General features: G+C 34.9%; 1 protein-coding gene across 17 annotated transcripts in view; it reads left to right on the plus strand.

Annotated features, from left to right (window-relative positions):
* The window catches only part of FRYL (FRY like transcription coactivator), a 170,080-nt gene that overhangs the window by 127,439 nt on the left and 18,725 nt on the right, over positions 1–23,916 (plus strand). For 10 of the 17 annotated variants that reach the window (XM_010401705.4, XM_039551620.1, XM_039551619.1 and 7 more), the window contains 17 exons: positions 248–433; positions 2,138–2,342; positions 3,201–3,322; positions 3,812–4,002; positions 4,696–4,790; positions 5,780–6,387; positions 6,972–7,069; positions 8,057–8,227; positions 9,182–9,322; positions 11,429–11,626; positions 12,809–12,970; positions 13,262–13,336; positions 14,476–14,652; positions 16,934–16,942; positions 17,279–17,482; positions 18,348–18,518; positions 22,444–22,697. In XM_010401705.4, the coding sequence (XP_010400007.2) occupies positions 248–433; positions 2,138–2,342; positions 3,201–3,322; positions 3,812–4,002; positions 4,696–4,790; positions 5,780–6,387; positions 6,972–7,069; positions 8,057–8,227; positions 9,182–9,322; positions 11,429–11,626; positions 12,809–12,970; positions 13,262–13,336; positions 14,476–14,652; positions 16,934–16,942; positions 17,279–17,482; positions 18,348–18,518; positions 22,444–22,697 (3,067 nt within the window). The remainder of the gene's footprint in view (positions 1–247; positions 434–2,137; positions 2,343–3,200; positions 3,323–3,811; positions 4,003–4,695; positions 4,791–5,779; positions 6,388–6,971; positions 7,070–8,056; positions 8,228–9,181; positions 9,323–11,428; positions 11,627–12,808; positions 12,971–13,261; positions 13,337–14,475; positions 14,653–16,933; positions 16,943–17,278; positions 17,483–18,347; positions 18,519–22,443; positions 22,698–23,916) is intronic. The other 7 variants (XM_010401694.4, XM_039551621.1, XM_010401699.4 and 4 more) reach the window with 3 other exon arrangements.

The raw sequence follows: 23,916 nt of genomic DNA on the forward strand, positions 1-23,916 counted from the left end.
AAATTACTTTGTACTTTAATGCTGCATGGGATTATCAGATATATTTTAGTCTGATCAACATACAGTTTGTTAAACTATATGCTGTTGTTTCTATATTGAAGCACTGAAAAAGCATTGTTTAGTGAATTATATATCTGTTATTTGGTAAAGTATAGCATACCAATCTGAATACTGCTATTTTTTAAATAATGTAATTCAGCATGCCCTTCAAATATCATAAAGCCTTGTCATTTTCCTTCTGTGTTAGGTTTTGACCACTGTCACCCTGAAGTCTATGAGCATTGTAAACGACTACTTTTGCATCTACTGATAGTGATGGGCTCTGGCAGTAATGTCCAGTCTGTTGCTTCTGTCCTACTCAGAAACAGAGAGTTCAATGAGGCCAGGGTGCTTACTGTCAAGCAAACTACCCATTTAGATTACACTTTCACAGGTATGCTTTTGATTTATTATGTGTTGCTGGTTAAAATGACATGTGAAGTTATCTCTTCTTACAGGCACTATTAAGATTTCTCTTGTCTGTAATATTTTCCTGAGCCCTTACCATTAAAATGTATTTCTTTGGATTTTAATGAAGTCAAAATGAATAGAGTTCTCATTAGCATTTTGTGCTCAGTCATCAAAGTAGGGAGCACAGTTGAATAATGAATAGTAGTGGAAACCAAAGAGGGAACTCTGGGTTTTGGAACTTTAATACAGCAGTTTTTATTATGCCTTTGAAAATAAAAACCAAGAAATTACATCTCTGACTTGTTTATAGCAACTTTAAATTCCCAGGTTTTGTCAAATGTGATTGCATTCTTTATTGGCTATCAGAATACTTTTTTGAGATACTGCCTTTTAATATTCACCTTAACTTCACAATATTGTAATTATACAATACACTTTCTATTTCTGTGTATCTCTTTATGAAGGGAATATTCTGATGGTGAAAGTGTATTGTAGTTTCTTTGAAATAGTTCTTTTTTAAAAAAATGTGGTATTTCATATTATTTCAGTAGGTGGCAGCATATTGCCATACAATTGTTTGTTCTGTTTTGTTCGCATCAGCATTGGTTTTATTACTTAGCGAAAGTAGTCATCTGATTTGTGAATTTGGTTTTTGTAGCAATGAGGAATTAAAAACTGTGCATAGTGGAAGAATTATTTTATATTAATCTGTTTGGCAGAACTTTAATGTTGCATCTACACAGTGGCATATACAAACCATTCCCTTCCTAATCTTTAAGGGCTTGAATAAAACTGTCTAAACATGACACAATATTCTGCTATTATTAAAACAAAGATGTCTGATAGAAATTAGAATAAGGTCAGCATCGAACATTTCCAGCTGGGGATTAGGATAAGGTATTTACAGGTATGCATGGCTAGCACAAGGTTGGACAAGCTAATTTTAAATTTTATTTGAGCTGGCTAATACCCCAGTCCAAACTCTGTGGTTCTATAGAGTGAAAATTTGCAGTGGATGTCACTGAGTCTTAAGTTTATTTAAATACAAGTGTTAGAGTCCAAGGCCCTGCCAGTTTTCCTTGCTAGTTTACTTTCTCTCGGCCATTCATAGATGCATAGAAGAGCAATGTGAGGAGTCCCTGCGGTTGTATTTTTTTGCCACGTGATTCTTTATACAGAAGAGAAAAATCTCCTGGTCACAAGTCTAAGATAACTTTAGAGAAACTCTGTACAGCCACAGGGGCTCTGCTTAGGGTCGATTCACTAGATAATACTTAGTATTCACTGATTTCAAGTAATGTCAGTTACACTGGGACTGGGTTTTAACAAAAAAAAAATTATCTGCTCATTAGTAGGAAGTAGTTTGTATAATTTTTTAAATTAAGTTGAGATGCCTCCGAAGCTGATGAGCTCTCATAGTACTAGTACAAAATCAAGAATAATACAAGGGTTTTAAAAAGGGATCTAGCAGTTCCCAATTAAAGATCCTGTAAGCCATGTGAAGAATTTGCATATATGAGACTTGTTGATTTTGTTGAAATTATTGCATCCAATAATTTTCTCTCTTTTAAGTATTCTTACTACATTTACTAAGTTATCGATCTTTTTAGAGGGCTATTTTTTCTTTTTATATATTTAATATTGACTGTCAACTTAAAAGTGCATAATCATCTTGTTTCAATTTCAGCAGGTGTTCATGATTTTATACCTGATTACCAGCCCTCCCCAATGACAGACTCAGGGCTTAGTTCAAGTTCTACCTCTTCTAGCATCAGTTTAGGAAATACAAGTGCTGCCATTTCTCAACTGCACACCACAATCCTCAATGAGGTTGACATTTCAGTCGAGCAGGATGAAAAAGTGAAAACTCTTATAGAATTTATTACCTCAAGGTAAGATTTCAATTTTCATTTTTGTCAAGACATGTATTTTGTGGAAGAATGGTAACCCTGTTACTATTTAGCATCATGTTGTCTAATTCTGTCTCTGTTACATCACCAGTAACTGTTTTTATGTGATACACATGTGAAAAGCTCTAACTTTCCAACACTTTCAGAGAATTTTGACCACCCTGTCAAGTCCTGAGTGTTTAAAAGTATTTTGCCATGTTTTATTCTGAATTAGGGCAGGAATACACTGAGATGTTAGGGAGATGCAAGACTTGTGTGCAGTTAGGGATTATCTAGTAGTAGAGAGCTGACTATTCAAAAATGAGGAATTTGTTGCGACGAACATCTGTAAAATCATCAACATTTGTGCAGTTTATATGATAGTTTATATAAAGCTTTCAAGATGGTGTAAGTCTAAAATCCTACCTGTTTCTCCATGCTTTTGATACTTTTGCTTTACCTCAGCCTAAATTTATAACAGTGTGGTGTATCAATGGAAAGAAAATGGGAAGAAAGGAAGTTAAGAAGTGCATAATGGTGGTAGTTGTGCTGGTTCTTTCTTAGAGAGCTAACTATTATACTATAACAATACCACAGAATATCTCTGCCTAAATTTACCCAGTTATTTCAATTGGATCTGATACGTTGCTTTTCACTTTGTCTTAACTTGTTGTTTATTGTATAATACTGGTCAGTTGTCAAAATTCTTCCCAGTTTGTGCCTGGAGTTCTAGATGGTTTCTTTTATGTGATACATAGTAGATTCTTTTGCAACTACCCGTAAGGTTCAAGTTCCATTTCAATGATATTACGGACAAAGGCTATGTTTTATATTCTGTTTACTCTTTTTTTATATTTTTAGGAAAAGAGGCCCACTTTGGAATCATGAAGATGTTTCAGCCAAGAACCCTAATATAAAGAGTGCTGAACAGTTAACTGTGTTTTTAAAGCATGTGGTATCTATATTTAAACAGTCTAGCTCAGGTATGTTAGAAAACAGACAATGCATGATCGAATGTGCAAGTCTGCAAACGAAATAAATTTTTTTTAACGCATGCCAACACATAGGTTATCTATAAAATCACTCTAGGTAATTACTGCTTCTAAATAATAGAGTTTTCTTGTGTCTTGCACACTTCCGTTCATGTTTCTGTTATGACAGATTTAAATAGAATCTTTTAGGAATGAGATAAAACATCTTATTAGTTTCTTGTGAATACTTAATATTCAAATCATAAATGTTTTATTGTCTGCAAGTCTCTCTAGCATTAAGTGTTTGGCATACTTAACACCTGTATTTGGTGTTTATATTCCTGTAAAGATTTTTGAGACTAATACTTCTTCAGAGAAATGTAGAGTATGTGAGAATATTTTAAATTTAGGAATGACTTTGGCAATTTACTCTTCAGTAAATTCAAGTGGATTTGGTTTTTTATAAAGCAGTGTTGCTTGAGTATTTATTCGCCTTCATAGGAGGATATCAATTGGAACATCGTCTCAGTGAAGTCGCTTTGCAAACTGCGCTTTCGTGTTCCTCTCGACATTATGCTGGGAGGTCCTTTCAAATATTCAGGGCTCTGAAGCAGCCTCTCACTCCATCTACACTTTCTGATGTTCTCTCCAGACTAGTAGAAACTGTTGGAGATGCAGGAGAAGAAGCTCAGGTATTTGAAATTTTGCCCCCACTTTATTAGAAAGCTAAGTCTGCCTAAATGACGTACGTGCATTATTAGTTCAATGACAGCAAAATTTAAAAGCATTGTTTTATCCAGCTGCTTTTTATTCTTAAGTATTTCAAATATCCCAACAGTTTTAATTGTGATGCTTTCTGAATTTCACCTAATTGACTGAGGAAAAGTTGTGCACATTCTCTTCTACAGCAATAAGATCTTTCAGAGAGTTTGATACATCTATTTCCAGTAGACACCTTCTCTTTCATTGCTAGAGAATACTGAGATCAGCCATATAAAAAAAATTTAGGTTTTCTTTTGTTAAGAACTTAACCTGATAAAGTGTAAACAATCATTCAACTTGGTGTCATTGTACCAAGGAGTGTATCTAATCTTTTAATACTGCAAAGTGACTATGAATGATTTCATCCTTCAATCCATCCTTAAAAATAATGCAAACCAGAATTAATTCAGTAAATAAATAAATTTACTTACAAATAAATTGAAGTTTTTCCTTGTCTTGAAGCTATACTGCTATCTTGAACTGTCCCATCAGGATTGTATTCTAATTGAAGCATGAAATAATTTAGTTACTGATTTTATATTTATATATTACTATTCAGTAGATTTTCTGTGATCTTCCTTGTGCATATTGCATACCTTATAATGGCCTTTGGCTTTCCCCAGGGTTTTGTCATAGAGCTGCTTTTGACTTTAGAATCTGCTATTGATACATTGGCTGAAACCATGAAGCATTATGATCTGCTTTCTGCCCTTTCTCAGTAAGTTCTTTTATTAGTCAAGCTTCATTATGCATTTTTATACATTTGAATTATTAAAAATCTGTGTTATAAATGTAATGAAATAATTTCTTGTAGTCTTGGCAGAATAATTGTATCCATATAGCAAAATTGCTTGCTGTCATATGTTTTTATCATTCTGCCTCAAGCAAAACATGTAAGAATCTAGATTTCCTGAGGATATCTTACTGCCTTTCTGATTTACCCTCTTGGGTCCAATTTTTTAAAAAAAAGATGTTCAAGGAGTTCCTTATGGCTTAGTTCTGAAATGTTGTCAGTTCTCCTTAAAATTCTTGAATTTAAAGGCTCTGCAGATGTTAGTCTGTCTTAGGCCTCAGGTTTGTTGTCCATATTTAAGAAGTGTAACTGAACAGTCTGAGTCATTTGTGTGTTTCATTCCAGTTTGAGTGGTTACCTTGATGACCTTTTATCAAACTGGAAAAAAATCCCCTCATGTACAGACATCTGTATTTGTTTGACTTCCTCACAAAGTTTTTGAAAATGCTGAGATTTCTAGGAATATATTCAATTTCTCAGTATCAGAATAGAAAGGTGTTGGGTTTCCTAGGTCAGATACCTCAGACAAATACATGGTAATAATTGTATTAATTAATTAATTTCTCTACTTTTATCACGTCTTTAAGTAAGTTGGGATGCTAGATCATCACTTACACATAATCTTTTACATGCTATCGGCTAGTTTTTCTAATTTTGCTGTAATTTTTATGGTATTCTGGGATTGTAACAAATATATTTGGTAGAAGAGATAGCAGGATGCTGCAGTCTTGTCCTTATGCCATAAGGATATTGGATATTTTAATAATAGATACAGAAATCCTGTATTTACATGTGTATTAACTGCATGTGTATGTGATTAGTGTAACATCACTTTTCTTTCTTCTCTTTTTCTAAACCCTATGTTATTAAATTATTTTGCATGTAACAATATGTAATACTGATTTTTATTCTAGAACCTCATACCATGATTCTGTAATGGGAAATAAGTATGCAGCTAATAGAAAAAGCACTGGACAGATAAATCTAAGCACAAGTCCCATTAATAGTGGCAGTTGTTTGGGATACTACAGCAATACAAGGAGTAATTCCTTGAGACTGAATTTAATGAGTGAGCGGAGAGGCGACCGGCGACGGAGCAACACACTGGATATAATGGATGGAAGGATAAATCATGGTGGAAGTTTGGCCAGGACTAGAAGCCTCTCCTCCCTGAGAGAGGGAGGGATGTACGATGTGCAGCCCACTACTGACCCTGTCAACATGATGGCCACCATATTTTGGATTGCAGCTTCGTTGCTGGAGTCAGATTATGAGTATGAATACCTTCTGGCTCTCAAGCTACTCAACAAGCTTCTTATTCACATGCCTCTGGATAAATCAGAGAGTCGGGAAAAGATAGAAAAGGTGCAGAATAAACTGAAATGGAATAACTTTCCAGGCCTTCAGCAGCTTTTCCTGAAAGGGTTTACTTCAGCCTCTACGCAAGAAATGACAGTTCATCTCCTTAGTAAACTCATCACAATTTCCCGGCATGCTTTGGTGGATCCTTCTCAGTTAGCAGGTATCTTTAGTAAATATGTAATAAAAATATATTCTTTCATCAAATTAAGTGGAGTCAAAATCAGTAGTGATTATGCATTTGCCTTGAAGAAACACTTCAGTTAAATGTTTTCTGCAGTTGTCTATATTGCACTGCTACATAGTAGGAATACATTACAGACTATGATTATCTGACAAGCAAGCTTGCAGGTAGACTTTATGCACTGACTGTTGTTTGCAAGTGAGTTTTAAGAGCTGTGTATTTTTTGTCATGATCTTGTGCTAACTAGCTCAATTAGCACTATTTACACCTTTTTAGAAACAATGTGACTATAGTGCCTGAAATTATCCAGTTTCATGGTAGTTTTGCTTAATTGGTCCAGTGATGAGTTTATTTTTATCATGCATTTTTATACCTAACACAGACACATTTATATACATTGTTCATACATACATACTTAGGTACATCTATGTGTATATATAATTTATATATCTGTGTGAATGTATGTGTCAGGCTGTAAGAGTTTTAAATACTGCATGACTCCGCTTTTAAGTCATCTTAAAAACCGTAAGGGCTCATATAACTCTGTTTATTTATGTGTTTAGGATTTCCTCTAAATATCTTGTGCCTACTTCCTCATCTGATACAACATTTTGATAACCCAACTCAGTTTTGTAAAGAAACAGCTGACAGGATAGCAAAGGTATGTAACATGATGCTTGGAGAAGTATCCAGGAGGATATATATAGCAGCATTGGTTATGTATTTTTTGGGGTCCCTTATGATTCTAATAGTAATATACACATAACTGCAAGAGGTCATATTTAAAGATGTGATCCAGTCCTAATTTGTGTAGCTGGGCCTCATATCAACCCCTGAGTTTCTGTTTATCAATGAAAAAACACATTTAGCTTATTCTGTAAAATTTAGATTTCGAGAATAAATTTTCTTACTAATGATATCAGTTACTTTTTCTTACTTGTCTGATTTTTCCATTTGTAATTTTGAGTGTAAACCTAATCACATTTTAAGCGTGCTTCCTAATTTTCTTATAACAAGGAACCGGTTCTTACCTTTCAGACTGGTAGACAGGGAAGAAAAGGTTGTATGTGCTTTCTATTACTTGTACACATGGAAACACACCCCGAAATATTTCTGAACTGTAGTGGCTGTTAAAGCAGTACATGGTGCACACCAGCTGTTGTCAGCCAAGATGGTGTTGCAGTGGCTTGACAGAATCTTTATTTTGAGGAAGAATGTGGAAAGGGACATAGGAAAGAGCTGTCTGGCATAGGAGATGCAGTCATACACCTGTGGCTGCCCAGGCTGTGACACGTGAACCACTAAGCTGTGCCCAGGATGACTCAAAGTGTAGGTGCCTGATGCGAGTCCAGAAATTACTGCTGCCCTTCAGTAAGTGCATTATTAGAGCGAGAGATATTGGTTGATCATACCAAATGTATGATAAGTAGATAAACTTGAAACATGAATGCCACGGTGCCAAAATTCAACAGAAACTGTAGGTCATGCATATGTGATTAGTTTGATTTCAGTTATTAGAAAATAACTGAAGTGAAATCTTGGAAATGAAATCTTGGAGTGAAATCTGGGAGAAGTGCATAATGACTCATGAATGCTTGGATTTAAAAATATAATTTCTACTATAATTAAATGTGGTTTTGCTTTTCAGGTTTGTGCAGAGGAGAAGTCACCAACTCTTGCCAATCTGGCTCATATGATGAGTTTATACAGTACACACAGTTATTCCAGAGACTGTTCTAACTGGATTAATGTAGTGTGTAGATATTTGCATGACTCTTTCTCAGATGCCACATTTAACCTCATAACTTATCTTGCAGAGGTAAATTTTTACTAAAAGTATCTCATGTTGACAATTCATTGCCAATTCCTAATTTCTCATGGTTCTGAATATCGAGGCGAATAAAGCACATCTTCCGTAACAGGAAAATATTACTAAAATGTTCTAGGATGTAGAAAAGGGATGACTACTGCCATTTTAGAGTGCAGTAATTTATATACCTTAAAATGATAATCCCTCTAATGAAAGATCTCCTTTTGTGAGAGGAGTGTTTGGCAGTAGATGTTTGTATTTTGTACTACATGAATATACACTGTCTTGGCTTCAGCAAAATAGCTCAGTGCAAACTTTAAGAGACTTTCTTTAGTCAGGTACATATGTTTTTATGACAACTTTAAAAATAATTGCAACATTCAGTTGTAAGTAGTACACAATATATAAAAAGATAATTTAAATTATAGAAATCCATATATCATTCTGTCAGCCATTTATAGGAAAGCTGTTGAGTACCTTGTGTGAAAAGCTTGTAGAGCTTGTCCTTGAAGTGTATCACTTAAAACTGATTGAGATTTTTTTTTAATTTGTTCATTCTTACGAATGACTTTATATGTACCTACTTTGTTGGTAAAACTGCGTTTACCAACCTTGTTTAAGGTGTAGCTGTAATTGTTTTTTATACAGTTTTAAGATTTTGTATTAGTATGAACGCTTTTATGTAACAAAAAGCGTTTTGCTATTAGATGCTTTAGGTCTGTGCTAAAAACATGTCAAAATTCAAGGGCAAAAATGAATCAGGACAAAAGCCATTGTGCTGTTGCATTACTGGGGTTTTTTGTGCTAAAACAAAAGTTTGAAAAACAGTAAGTGGTGCATTTAAATTTTGTGATGGGGACAATAAATATATGTGCAAGTTAGCTGTATTTAAATGTTGGCTTTTACTTTTTGCTACAATTTAAGGCCCTAATTAAATTTTGTATTTTAAAAACCTTTTTTTAGCTGTTAGAGAAAGGCTTATCCAGTATGCAACAGTCCTTGCTGCAGATCATTTACAGCCTTCTGAGTCATATTGACCTATCCACAGCACCAGTGAAGCAGTTTAATTTGGAAATCATAAAAGTTATTGGTAAATATGTTCAGGTAGGTACTCTGAAAAACTGTAAAAGCCTGTCTGCTTATTATCAAAATGGTACCAAAATTACACTTGAATTTTGGGGGGAATTTATTTCAGATATAAAAATTGTTGTTTGAAGTCAGATTCCATAGGGTTTGGGTTTTTTTCCTATGTACTTAATTCACTAGATGCTTGTGTATTTGTCCAATGTGATTTGCCTCTGGTGGAACAAGTAATCTGGGTGAATGTGCATCTTTTTACAGATGTAAGCAACTCGTCATATGTAGTTAAAGAAGATGATCCTTCAGCTATTAAAATACAAGGAAATGTTTATTGCTAAGCTGCACAAATGTATTATTTTTGTGTATATGTTTTAAAAAGAAAATTTTATGGTTAAATGTGGATTTAAATCACTCTCAGTAATATATCCATGAGGAACTTTAAAGTGCACCTTAACAAAATTGAGTACATTTTTTATTAAAGAAGGTCCCCAAAAGATGAACCATAGTGTTTTGCCCACGGTAATTTAAGCCTTTGTATTTGAAACACAAATTCACTGAAAATCTATTTCACAGTAGAAAGTCTAGCATCTTGCTGAAAGATTTTATGGAAATGCCTGGAGCATAAACCATTTCAGTGCACAACATTCTCTTCATTTTTTTCTTCTGAATTCCATTATTGCTGAATGTATTTCAGTCAAATGGTTTAATCATAATTACCAGGAAAAGTCATGTTCCCTGGCTGTTTTGTTATTGATGGATATATACTTTAGATATTGTGCTCCTATCAGAGTGCATTAGGCAAAATGGAATGATTAGCATTAGCTACAGTTTTTATGGCCTGGCAGCATCTTGCTTCACCTCTAACCTCTCTCTGAGCTTTGTGTGCAAGCCCTTACTACCATGGAATGTAATCTTAATTAGATGTAAACTATTAAAAGATGGTACTAGCGAAAAATATTCCAGAAAAGTCTTAACATATTTTTGATAAAATAAAATATGTTACTGTAAATGACAAAAGAAAAGATCATAAATTATCATGTCTTGTTTAAGTGTGCTTCTACTAAGCTTTGGGTTTTTTCAGTCCTCTGCAATCACAACAGCTGTAAATAAATTTAAGTTGCTACAGGATAGTTCCAGTTTGAGACTCCTTTTTTTTATGTTTATGATGCACAGAAATTCAGGAGATTATTGAAGGACTCCCATTATCTACAAAGAAGCATAAAGCATATACTACTTAGAGCATTGAAAGGGGTGTTTATTTTTTTAATGCAATAAAAAAAATATTTTAACAAACATAGCCTCCTAATTTAAAAAAAAAAAAAAGGCAGACATCATGCTGATTTCAAAAATTGGAAGATTTAAGTTTCAGGCAGAATCCTTGCATTTCCAGGAGTAAATCTTTGCATAAAGCTGCTTTTATTTTATGTCTCTTCTTCTGATTCTCTCCATAGTGTGTGTAATTGAAACGACTGAATTATTTACGTTGCCTTAATCATCTTTTTAAGGAATGTGCACTTAACTCAGGCTCTGCCTCTTATATTCTCACACTTTTTCCATAGCTTTTTTTAAGCACTCCATTGGTTTGATACTAAAAACTTTGTAAATGTTTTCACTTCTTCGTTAAAATCTTTTGTATTTCCTCATGCTTTTTAAGCACATAATAGTTTTGCTTGTTTCAAATTCCATTTACTCTGCCCATAACTGTAAAACAATTAAAGATGCCAAGAGGTGGAATAGTTAGTTTGAATACTATCAGTTACTGTAGTTAAGCGATAGTTAAATACTCTCAGTTTCAGTCTTCTGGGTCACAAAGGGCAGATGCTTCAGACAATGGTAAAAAACAGTATAACTACTGGGAAGGAGGGACATAGACCAGAGTCTGGTGTGGCTGGCCCAGTGACCTGGAGCCCTTGAGCCTGCGTGGATGGACCTGGCCACCCACCATGGCATGGCCTGATATCTTGCCGCTGCTTTCCTGGCACTTCAAGGTCCAAAGCTTCCTACCTGTGCTAGCCCCTTCAGCCATGTGTAAAAGATCAGAGGTTTTGGTTTGGGGATTCTTGCAAAATGCATAAAAATTGCTGTCTTGGTTGAAGGGATTGTTGTGTGATTTTTGTATGTTCTCTTTAGAGTCCATATTGGAAGGAAGCCCTTAATATTTTGAAACTGGTGGTGTCTCGGTCAGCAAGCCTTGTTGTGCCTAATGATATTCCAAAGTCTTATGGAGGTGACATAGGTTCTCCTGAAATCTCTTTCACGAAAATTTTTAATAATGTCTCCAAGGAGCTACCTGGGAAGACCTTAGATTTTCATTTTGATATATCAGAGGTAATTATTATATTTAAATGACAATGCACTAATGACTTGCTGTTGCAAACTCAGATGTTATTTTCTACATTTATATGTTTGTAAATAAGTACAATTGTTAAGAATGGCAGAGATTGAAGTTTTACGCACTCGTAAATAAGAGTCATACTGGAAGATAAATTTCGAATTCTTTTATGTTGTGTATTTTCCTTTTCCCCCTTTTGAATGTCTGGAGAGTTAATTACTAAGAGTCAGTAAGATTATTCTCAAGAGTATCTCAGCTGTGTCGGAGAGCAGACAATACAGCTGGCTGCTGCTTGCAGCTGAACATACCAGGCTTTCAACAAATGAAAGGTTGTGTATTCAAGGGCTGAGAGGATTAAAACCCTGTACTGCAGTTTTAGCATGACTTTGGAAGGGGGAGGAAATTTAGAGGAGGGGATAGGATACAAAATACAGGAAATTCAAGGTAAGAGGGATACAACTGGAGAAAAACCTCCTGTAGTTAAAAATACCGCCCATACCACCAATGATACTCGTTCTACATCTGGAAAGGGGAGCATAGGCAAGTGACTGCTGTGTAATGTAGAGATGTGAAAATTGTAGAAACCTTAGAAGTGATCAGAAGTAAGAGCTCCTGGTTGAAGCTAACCCTAGATAATGATTGGAGATATAGATGCCTTAGGAACATTACTTAAATTGCTAAGTACATTCACTACTGAAGTTTCAGGGCATGTGGATAATTGAGAGGCAAGATGAATTCCCATGGAGTTCATTGGATTAGCATTTGCTGTCAAAAGGGTTGCATTTGATCATTGTTTTTTCAGAAGCGTGTGTGTGTTTGTGAAGTTGCTGGTCTGTGAAAACAGTTTATTCATGTCAGGGAATGATTCTGCAGAGAAGCTTTGCAGCTTTTAAAACAGTTGGTTTTAAAATGTGTTTAAAAATATAATTGGACTGTCAGCATAAAATGTGCCTAATTCAAAACCACACAAGTGGGTAGAATGGCAGCTTGCTGCATAGGGTACAAGTACTCAGCTTTGTATTTCCCAGTGTCCCAAGGCTCAGTGGATTAGACATGGGCTTTACAGAATGCTTACAGACAAGCCCTCCTACGTTTCATATGATGAATTCTGAAGTCAAATATGTAGTCTTTACTATTATAGATTTGAATTTTAAGAAAGTGTTTGTTGTCTTTGCTAGACACCAATTATTGGGAATAAATATGGTGATCAACACAGTGCAGCTGGTAGAAATGGGAAGCCAAAAGTCATTGCTGTGACCCGGAGTACTTCTTCAACTTCATCAGGCTCCAATTCAAATGCACTGGTTCCTGTCAGCTGGAAGAGACCACAGCCATCTCAGGTACATTGTGCCTCAAACACTTTATACATGTATTAGAGACAGTGTTTCTGAATGTAGAAAAAAAAATGTATTGAAGTGTAATTTGAAGTCTGTATTATGTCTTAGCGAAACAGTAAATTAATATAGCTAAAGCTGTAATATAACTAAAAGCTGATACTGGTGAAAAGTAAAAAAATTTAAGATTCTTTTTAGAGGATGTCAATATGCAATATGACTAGTTAAAAATTTATATTTTTACCTGGACCTTCAGCAGCTGCCATGCTATGTGATTTTCTTTGGTACATTTTTCAGAGAAGGACGAGGGAGAAGCTAATGAATGTGCTTTCTCTGTGTGGTCCGGATTCTGGTCTTCCCAAGAATCCTTCGGTAAGTGGTGATGGTGGTTTGTTTTGGTTTCTGAACTCAACTAGCAGAATGCCATTGCATTTTTAGGTGTTGGTGGAGTTATGAGCAGTGGATTTGGACAAGCTAGTTTTGGTTCAGCAGTTCACAAATCCAGTCGAAGCATTAAAAAGAAGAATCAGAAGTAGTGGATTACTGTTATTCCTCAAGGACTCCAGTGGGCATGGTTGTCTCAGCTAGAAAAGAGAATTGAACTAGGTCTCCCCTGTTCTGACTAAATCTCTATCTAGTCCATAATAGATGCTTTTGAGAGAAGGGGTAGCCGTAGCTGAGGACTGCAAGGGTGTTGATGCTGTATTGAAAATATCCTAGAATCCATTGAAAATAACCAGTGGATCATATACCTTGAAACTAACATGGTTATTTATAGGAACGAAAGTCGTAACTGTTGAGTAAAAATAGGTTGATGGTTTTACTTCTGTGTAAAGAACCCTGCTGGCATACTACACTTGATGGTGGTGATGATTTTGACAGCTTTTAAAATAAAGTGAGTAGCCTACCTTGGTTATCATCTAGAACATTTTTTTTGTTGTTGTTGCGTAGAAGTTCTTAGCTAGGGAAAAATATTGGTGGGAGAAGGATCCTTTTAATCTAGTGGAGGAAGTTAAAATAAATAAAAGGAGATGCCTGAAAGCTGAAATTGAAGAGATTTAAAAGCATTGCACAGAAATAAACAGAATATTGTCATTTGTGAAGGTTATCATCACAGTAGGCCAGTACTGGATCCCTTTTAAAGGTGTACAGTCCTTCCACAAAAATTCGTAGGTGAAAACAATATGGTCTGTGTCATGTGGATGGTTATTATGATGGATTTTTTGATTCTTAAATTTGACTGATGTTGTGGTTATGAAAATGAAGTTTGGATGATATATTTTTCTCTCAACTTATACCTTTGTAACTCTTAGTTACATTAAGGAGAGAATGATACCACTAATTTAAAGGTGTAGTTTAAAATCCAACTAGTCTTGAAGCAAAGTATTATCAGTATAGGGGTATTCACATTGAATGCCACTAATTCCATTAAATGGCAGGAAGCTGGATAGCTGACTTTTGGAGTTACAGAAATTGGAGGTTTTTACTTCTATTTTTACCTATATTTGCAGGTTGTGTTTTCTTCTAATGAAGACTTGGAAGTTGGAGATCAACAAACTAGTCTAATTTCAGCAACAGAAGAAGTGATTCAAGAGGAGGAAGTGGCTGTAGAAGACAATACCAGTGAACAACAGTTTGGAGTTTTTAAAGACTTTGACTTTTTAGATGTTGAATTGGAAGATGCAGAGGTGAGACCTTGGGGTTTCTTCTGTGTATTTCCATTTGAGAACATGTTAAAAATAAGGTTGTGTTGGTGCAATCCTAAGGAATTGGCAGCTCTGCTAACTAATCCAATTCAAAAGAATTTATGATGTGATGGAGCTTAGATTAAGAAACCTGGGCCAAAAACTTTGCAGGGTTAAGTTATTGCAAATTGTTAGCTGGTTTTGGAGGGAAGAGTTGAGATTTTTTGGGGGGGATTTAAGTGACTTTATCTGAAAGTGAAGTGATATGACAATGTAAGCCAACGTCAGCATGAACACCTGGGTACCATGCAGGAGAAAACTTAATTATGGAACAGTGTGTTAAGAAAATGGCATAATCATTGTTTCTGATATGTTTCTGGATTTTGAAAACTTCATGAAAGTCTTTCAAAGTAACACACCATATGATACACTATCTCATTAAATACTTGCTCTCTATAATTGCTTGCATTGGCTTTTACATTATATCTGGTCTATTGCAGTTCTTATATTTCCTCCATTTCTCTTTCTGTCAAAAAGAGAGAGGAGGTAAACAAAATTAAGTACTGAGAAATAGTAAAGATTCTGTTAACAACTTTTACTTGTTTTGGATAAATAAAAGGCTTCAAAATTTGCTGAAGCTTAAAAGTATGACTGTAAAAGGACTGGGGAGGAAAAAGTCAAATGTTTTTGTAGTTTCTTGCAGTGGTTTTGTTACAGTCTATACAAAATATGGAATTAGCAATGGAGATCCTTGCTGGTCATGAGCCACAAGCTGCTAAGAATATCTGCCTATCTAAACACTGATTGTTCTCCTCTTGATTTATCTAGACCTTTTTACAGGGTTTCCCCATAATTCTTTAGTTTTATCTCCCTTCCTCCTGCTACCTGTGTATTGCTTCACTTCAGCCAGTATTTGCACCTTCTAGGAGAAGTACAGGCTCATTATGGTCTATTGCATAGATGTAACCACACACTATAGAGACACCATTTCCTGTATTGAATGCAAGTAATCAAGCAGTTCAGAATTCAGGCTTAGTAGTATTAAAACGTTAACACTAGACAGCACTTTGCAGATAGGATGACAAAAGTTGAAAACTTTGCCAGACAAAGTTAACCTTTAACTTCATTGTCTGTGTTACTTTAATAGTAGATAATAAATAAGAAAATGCAGTTTCTTTTTTATTGCTTGCCTGGACGCAACATGTAGTTCTGTACTAGAGAAAAAAAATTAAGAGCACAGGTAGTAAGAATTCAGGATGTTACATATATATATATATATGTATGAAAGCTCTGGCTTATTTTTTCACCAGAAATATAGAATGTTCTTTATTGCTAATAATTAAATGTCAACAGTATGAAGTGGGGCTTTTACATTAAATTCTGAGTAATATTCAGATTAAATTTAAGTGTTTCAGCCCACAGTAGTGATACTTTGTTGTGCTTGAAATTCTTTTGCTTTGCCATAACTTTTCATCTTCTTTTAAGCAAAAGAAATCACTAAGAGAGATTAAAAAATGTTTAGTTTGTGTTGCATATTTAATGCATCGTGGTGATTTCTTAAGCCACAACAAGAAATACTCTCTTAAGGCAGTTTTGGAGCCATGTTTGGGGCTAGATGTGGTGTTTTAGTAACTGTAGATGTGGTGAAGTGAACTTCACCAGGTTTTTGATATTACTTAGCTGAATTGTTGAAGGCTGATGAAGTGCTTGAGAAAATCAATCATTATTGTACTTGTGAATTAAAATAACAGTGTTTTTAAGATCTGGTGTCACTTAGTATGATGGATATTTGAAACCCAAATAGCTCAGCTTGAAAATGCACAAAAAGAATGGATCCAGCTATTGATATTCAGGGTGCACTTCATAAAACTGACACGAAGTACCTCGTAAAACAATGACAACATCATCTTTTCTACACCCTGTATATAATTATTGTTGATAGTGTTTTGTCAGTTGGATGTGGTCAGTATAGATTCATGTGTGTTAGTTAAAGAATTTCATCAATGTTTGTTGAAACAGTTGCTTTATGTGTTATCCTAGAGAAAATGTATCATGAGCATGCTGATTTTAGTGTTTTGTCCTCAGTTTGGGTTTTTTTTATCTCATTAGAAAGACATTCTTTTAAATACTAGCTTTTTGACTAAAGCTTTTTTTCAGAGCTTGAATCAGTCTTTTACTGTTGGCAAATCCTATGTAATAAAATATTTTTCCCTGGTTCTAGAGTATCTTTAAGTGTTTGTCCTCGTTCTTTCTAATTATATGTGTTTTCCTTTTTGCTAACCAGGAGCTGCAGGTAAGTTGCAGCCTGGTGCCCTGGCTTGTTCATCTGTTGTTGTCTGTGATGTGTTTGTACTTTCTAGTCAGATTATAAAATCAATACTGATATAGTTCTAGATTACATATTGAGTTACTTTCCAAGAAGATATTCAAAAGACTTCTACTTCATTTGCCATTTATTTTATTTACAAGCATTTAACAAGGTACTTGAATTTTTAATAAAACTAAAGGGCTGATTGAAACTCTGTTCATGACGCGTTCAGTACTCGTGTTTTCTCTGTCGCATTTGTGTATTAATTTAATTACGTTGAAATTTGTACATACCATATGTGTGCAAATTTTTTTGTTACAGGGTGAAAGCATGGACAACTTCAACTGGGGCGTTCGCAGGCGCTCTCTTGACAGTATTGACAAAGGAGACACACCGTCCCTTCAGGAGTGTCAGTACTCTGGTAGCACACCCAGCTTGAACTTGACCAACCAGGAGGATACTGATGAGTCTTCAGAAGAAGAAGCAGCACTGACTGCAAGTCAGATACTGTCTCGTTCACAGATGGTAAGTTATTTTTCTGTGAAAGAAATCTGAGAACTTAAGCTTTCCCTAGCACATTTAATGGATAAATGTGGCTCACACTTTCAGCCTAAGTGACATACTAAAGAACTAAATTAGTGTGGCTAAGCTTCTTTTTCATAACATCCTCAATGAAGGAAAAAATTTGCTTTACCACATTGGTGGTACACAACAGATTTATAATCTTAGTACAATATTAATTTTTTTATTGTCTTTACTATATTTGTTTAAATGTAAGCACAAAATTTCATGTGTTTTATATAAAGTGTGTTTCTTTGTGGATTTCTAGCTCAAACCCCCCCCCCCCAAATGCTAAATAAGATCAAGAATATTAAGTGATCACATGGGGGTCACATGGTCACGTGTTTAAGCACAGAAATTGCTAATTTAATTATGGATTTTGAAGTCTGTGTACATATCACTTAGGAAAATCAAGAATGCTGGCCACTCAGAAGTCTCTCTGCATTACATAAATGAAATTAAGAAAAAGTTGACTTCATAGGGAGCAGCTTGATGAGTATGTTGCTTTTCAGACTTTAGGCAAAGCTTGTATTAATGTTGCTCCCAACAAAGAGCTCTACTTTTCAGTTGTTTCAGTCTAGCAAAAAAACTTCTAAAACAAGAAAGGAAAATAATTTTCCTTACAGGAAACGCTTCTTTTCAAAGTGAAATGTTTCAGAAATGCATGTGATGCTTGTAATAATTCTAGTGTAAAGCCGTGAAATTCATAATATGTAAATAAGTTCAAATAGCTAACAATACTGAAACAGCCTGGTTCAAAACTGATGTATTTTTTACCTGCAGTTTGTGTTTCCTGTGAAGAATTTTGTTTCTTTCTTTTCTGTCTTAGTTAATCAGTGATTCTGCCATAGATGAAACTGTGTCAGATCATGCTGGTTTATCACTTCAGTCTCAAGATTCCACTAGCAGTGTGGGAACAGAAGAGGTGCTTCAAATCAGAACTGAGACCCCAAGTTTGGAGGCTTCTTCTCTAGATAACTCTAGCAACCAGCTGCCTGAGGTGGGGAGAAATGTGGGCTGGTGCATGGCTGATTTGGGCTCCTTCTAGTTTTAGTAGCAACTTTGGCTTTCTTTTCAACTGAATTTTCATCTGTTACACTGATTAGTTGATTTGCTTTAATATTTCTAACCTGTTGGCATGTTCTTAGAAAATGCTCCCTCAGCGTGGAGGCTACTTGGATGGACTGAGGGAATTTACCACAGGTTAAAAATATTCTTGAAGGGCTGATTGTGATAATTTCATGGTGCAGAATGAAACAGGCTAATTCAAAATGCTTTTACCTTGATATGGTTGAAATCCTTCTTGAGCGACATTTTCTTTCAAATACTTTTTTATTTCACTCCCCCTGCCCTCCCCCTTTTTGTTTTTTGCTTTCTTTGGGTTGTGATTGGTGCTATATGGGAATAAAACCTCAGGCCAGCTGTGTTGGCAGTTGGTCCCATTAAATAATCCTTTAGAAAGGACTACAGATGCTTGCTAGTGGTATACTTTTTTGGAAAGGCCCATGTGGACTGAGACAGATTTCAAGCTAATGGCCGCCTGCAAATCTGTGAGTACTTCCGTTTATTGTGTTTTAAAACTTCTGAATAATCTGAAATTTTAAAAGACACCCCTAATTTAAAACAAACTCATCTGCTACAATTTTTCTTGAAGTGGCTTGGTTTAGGTGGACTTTTTATCCCTTGAGTTAAAATTATTTATGCTACTGGCAATCTTTTTTTTTTTTTTCATAATGTTAGCTAATCCCATCTTAACTATATATAAATGCAGTTTTATTGATTATTCCAGAAAATTAAGCCATCCCTACATGTATTTGACTAACCAGTGAGTGCACTCTACACTTAAGAATGAGTCTTCAGCCAGCCTGGTTTAAACAGTCTGCTGACTAGTTCAAGTGACTGGGCTAGTTTAAGTTTCTAAAGGCTCTAGTTCACCTGTTTCCTCCTAGAAAAACCACTCTACTAACAGGCAGACCACAGATGCAGCTAATATTTAATGAAGAAAACTGTAAGAACAAAAGAATACAATAAAGGGAGAGTGGCTGATTTCCTGTGATAAAATCCACACCTTTTAAAGATGCAATATTGTGATGTTCATAAAGTGCTTTTCCTCACATTTTTTCATATTTTACCATTATGCCTATCTATGTGCTTTTTAAAAAAAGTGTTTCATTGCACTGCTGTTGATAAATTGTCTCAGCTGTTGCAGAATACCAGTGCTTAGGTTGTCAAACAAATTGTTGTTACTTCATATGCTCATCTACAACACGCATTTTGATCCAATAGAATTTTGTTTGAGGAAGAACACAAACTGGATGAACTTTTTCCACACAGGATAGATGTTTTATGTTAAGATTTCAGAAGCAAGAAATGATATAGAAGCTGGAATTTTACAGAATGAAATTCACCACAATAAAACTTTGGTCTTCTCCATGGTTTACTTGTGGTAAATCCTCAGCTGTAACTAATTTTTACATTTTCATAGTTCTTTCTGAGACTGCCCTTAGAATTCATTGTTATTCTGCAGCTCCCTTTATAAAATCACTATGCTGCTATAATCCAGGTGAGAATATTTACAAAAAAGCACCATTGTCATGAAAAAATATTGAAAACATTTAAATTGGGCTGTAAAATAATTCCATGACTAGGCAGCATTCAGAACAAATTTCTGTATTTAAAAAAAATACTACAAGTGCATACAAATGCGTTCACTAGATGTGATGTTTTCCAGGTTTATTTTGTGCTTGTTAGAATATGGGATTTGAACAAATACACAGGTTTCTTCAAGCACAGTTCAAACACTCAAAGTTATTACAATACAATACTTAGCTATCTAGTTGGATTTTGTTGCTAAAAAAGTTAGCTGGCTTTATGCCTCTTACCAGAATGAGCTTGAAAATGTGCACACTATTGACTCATTTTGAAATATTTCTGAAGCCAGGAAAACTGATTTTGTTCTGAATACTTATACTGTACAACTTGTAGCATAGGGCAGTTGTTTTTTTCTGTGCTCCTGTACTTTATATATAAAACTCTTCCAGCAAAAGCATTTCTTTGTATGCCAACTGTCAGTTATCAAAATGTTTTTAATATAAATATTTATCAAAATTTATCTAAGACAATATGGGAAAAGTTGAAGCCATTATTCATAAGCAAGAGCATGCTGGTTAGATGAGTTGAGTAGTTGAGTTCCTTGTTTGTCCCACAGGATGCCATATTTAAATTAATAGTTTACTTAAATGTATTTGGCTGATTCCTAGAAAATGCAAAAAGACATTTCACATTCCAGTTAAGAATTTACAGTCTATCTGAGAAGAATAATTTTGTTCAATAAATTTTACAAGCTTGTGTATATGAAAGTTTCTGACTAAAATGATTCTCTATTTTACTCACTCTCACTGTAGATTTTTGAGGGAGTGGTTTACTAGAAGTAATTTTCCCAAGGTTCTGTGGCATTGGTAACTATGTAACTATATAAGTCACCTTTTTAAGATACTTAAGGAATATTCATACTGGTAGTCATGTCCAATGATACACAGAAAATTAAATCAGGAGTCGTGGCACTATGAAGACTTAAATTGGGCAGTAAATTTATTAACTAATAATAAGCATATTTTCAAAAAGCATATCTCTCATATGTACATTTACTAGTCATGATCAGTGCAACTCTGTATCCTATGTTAACATCTGTAACAGAAATGGACCATTGGTTCCATCCAAATTATTTTGTTGAGGTAAAAATGTCCTGCATTCCCATGTGCCTCAGCTGCTTGTAGGACAAAACGACTCTTCTACGAAAAAAATTTCCAGATATTACTTTAACAAAAGAGGCATTAGAAGTGAAGTCACTAGCTGTGTCAAATGGCAGCGGTGTCACACTGAGGAGTACCATGGTCAAAGTGAGATTTGGTAAAGATCACTGTGAAAGAAAATTACATGGTTCTGTTTAAAGCTGAATTGTCTTTTCTAGTATGTGTACAGTTATTTAATCTGTCAGAGAATCTATCTCAACTGATGAAAGCCATGAAATGATGTGTATGGTTAGAGGATGTCCAAAGGTTCCTTGACCAGTTTTGAATATGCCAGTAGAGGAAGGCTAGGATACTAAGAATGAAAATATGTGATAATTTGTGCCTTTAGGAAATGGCAAATGTTATTTTTACTCCACAAGGAAATCCAATAAAAAGGTTTCAAGTTAATTCATCATGAATTAAGTGAATCTTAATTCGTCTGTTCAATATAGTGATGTTAATGAATATAATAATGCTAATGGAGGAAGGGAGAAAGGGTCATTCTAATACTACCTACCTCAGTTTAATTATCCTCCCTCTGTAATTGCTAGTTAACGAAAGCCTACATTTAGTGATTCAGGATAAAACCCTTAAAGATGCCCGTATTAGCAGTAATGGCAAAATAATAAAAATTGTGGAATATCCCTTTTCCACTGGTTATCTATTACACTGTTGGTAAGTAGTTATGCTGTTAAAACAGGTAGTGGAAAGGACAAGAAATGTTCTGGTACTCGCTGTAGACCCCAAAGGCAAGCATGAGGCAGTCATTTTGATCCTTACCTAGAAAAGTAAAATGTGGAAGTCTTGAGTTTGTTTGATCTCACTGAGTTTGAGGCTATTTGCATATTTTTCTGTCAGTATTCTGTAACAGGTTTAATTAAATGTTTTTGAGAAATTGTATTTGCTCTAAATAAGTCACATGCTAGGATATTAATGTTTACCAGAAGTTATAAACATTACAAATAGGCTGCCTGTCTTTGCCCAAGTAGAACTGTGTGAATGAGCCAAAGAGCTGAATAGTTAAAGTAAATATTTGTAAATAATCTTTTGTAACTGTTATTTTACCATTATAAAACCTGATAAGAATACATAGGCCCTGACAGTAATACTAATAAAAGGATGTGTGATTCACAGGAAGGCATTTCAGCAGTAAGGGATGAACAGGTTAGCACTGCTAGTGAAGACACTGGGTCATACCTACTACATGAGCCGCAAGACTGTCTGGTCTGTCATGAATCTCTGGAGTTGGAAGAGACCCCAGAACTGGTAGAGGCAGCAGCTCCTGGAAGCTATTCTGAATCTGTCTGTGAAGAGGATGTCACTCTGGCTTTGAAAGAGCTAGATGAGAGATGTGAAGAAGAAGAAGCTGACTTCTCTGGTTTGTCTAGGTAAGATTAATACTGGTTATAAGTAACAGAAATTACATTTTATCAGTGCATTAATCAAACAGGCTTTCCCATAGTGTGCAGATTTCCATTAATCCCATAATACAAGAATATCAAATGATGGTTTGCATATCTGAAGTAATGGCTGATCATTTTTGCCTGTTATAGCAACTAAACTCAATACTTTTTTCAGCAATTGTTTGTGGTACAAGGAAGACAGTTGTGCAGGAAAATACGAGAATTCTTGAATAAAAGAAATCTAGCACTTTTCTTCAACATCAGTAGGACAGAAATGTGAAAAAACAGCTGCAAATAGTGTAACAGAGAAAAGCCCTTGAACTGCTCTGAATTATAGCAGCACCCAAAGACATGAAAAAAGCAGGGAAAAAAGTTGGGGGTTTTTGTGTTTGGTTTTTTGTTTGTTTGTTTGTTTTATTATTCAAAACTCCTGTAGAAGTCAGGTCAGTTTGTCTTTGAATTTGCCCAAGGTTTATTTTCATTATTAAGGTTAATAAGTCTCTTACATGTTTTTAAGACATTTTAAAGTAAATGACATTTTTTTCATTTTAATACGGAGAGCAAAAATAACTACTGAGAGGAAAAGTTAAAGTTAGTCCTAGCTGGTTGAGTCATATTTAAAGTGAAACTCTTAAGTCCCCTGGAGGTAACAGTCTAAGAAGGAAAGAAAAGGAACAAGAAACCCCAAACAAACAAATAAAACTAACCACAACAAACAAAAAAAATCCAAATTGTTCATAGGCTTGTTCATAGTTAAAATTTGTTCAGAAGTTTAAATTGAATAATACAGAGACTTGGTATATATAGGAACACAGACTTGACATCTGTTCTTTCAGAGAGATCTCTTAAGGAGGCTTTTTCAGAAAAGAACACAACAGGAGATATAAAAGAAGTGATTTGAGATGGTTTTATTGGGAGAGACAGAGAAACTGACTCTTGTGATCCCATAAGTGACCTCTACTGCACTATGCCTTGTGAGAATTCAAGGCTGGTACCAGTTAAGAGCAGTTTATTTCCTCATTTGCAACTGAAAAATCTCTCAAGGTTTTATTTTATTTACGCTAAGCAAGCAAATGAAAAACCTCATAGCTCTAGTCTAACAAGTGACAGAGGTGATTGATTATAGGGTTGGTACACTAGTTAGGAAATATCTGAAAATCTTTTTTGAAGCTTTGCTTACAGATGATAATCAAAAGGGTTTTGT

The sequence above is a fragment of the Corvus cornix genome, chromosome 4, assembly GCF_000738735.6.
Source record: "Corvus cornix cornix isolate S_Up_H32 chromosome 4, ASM73873v5, whole genome shotgun sequence".
In the NCBI taxonomy this organism is placed as follows: domain Eukaryota; kingdom Metazoa; phylum Chordata; class Aves; order Passeriformes; family Corvidae; genus Corvus; species Corvus cornix.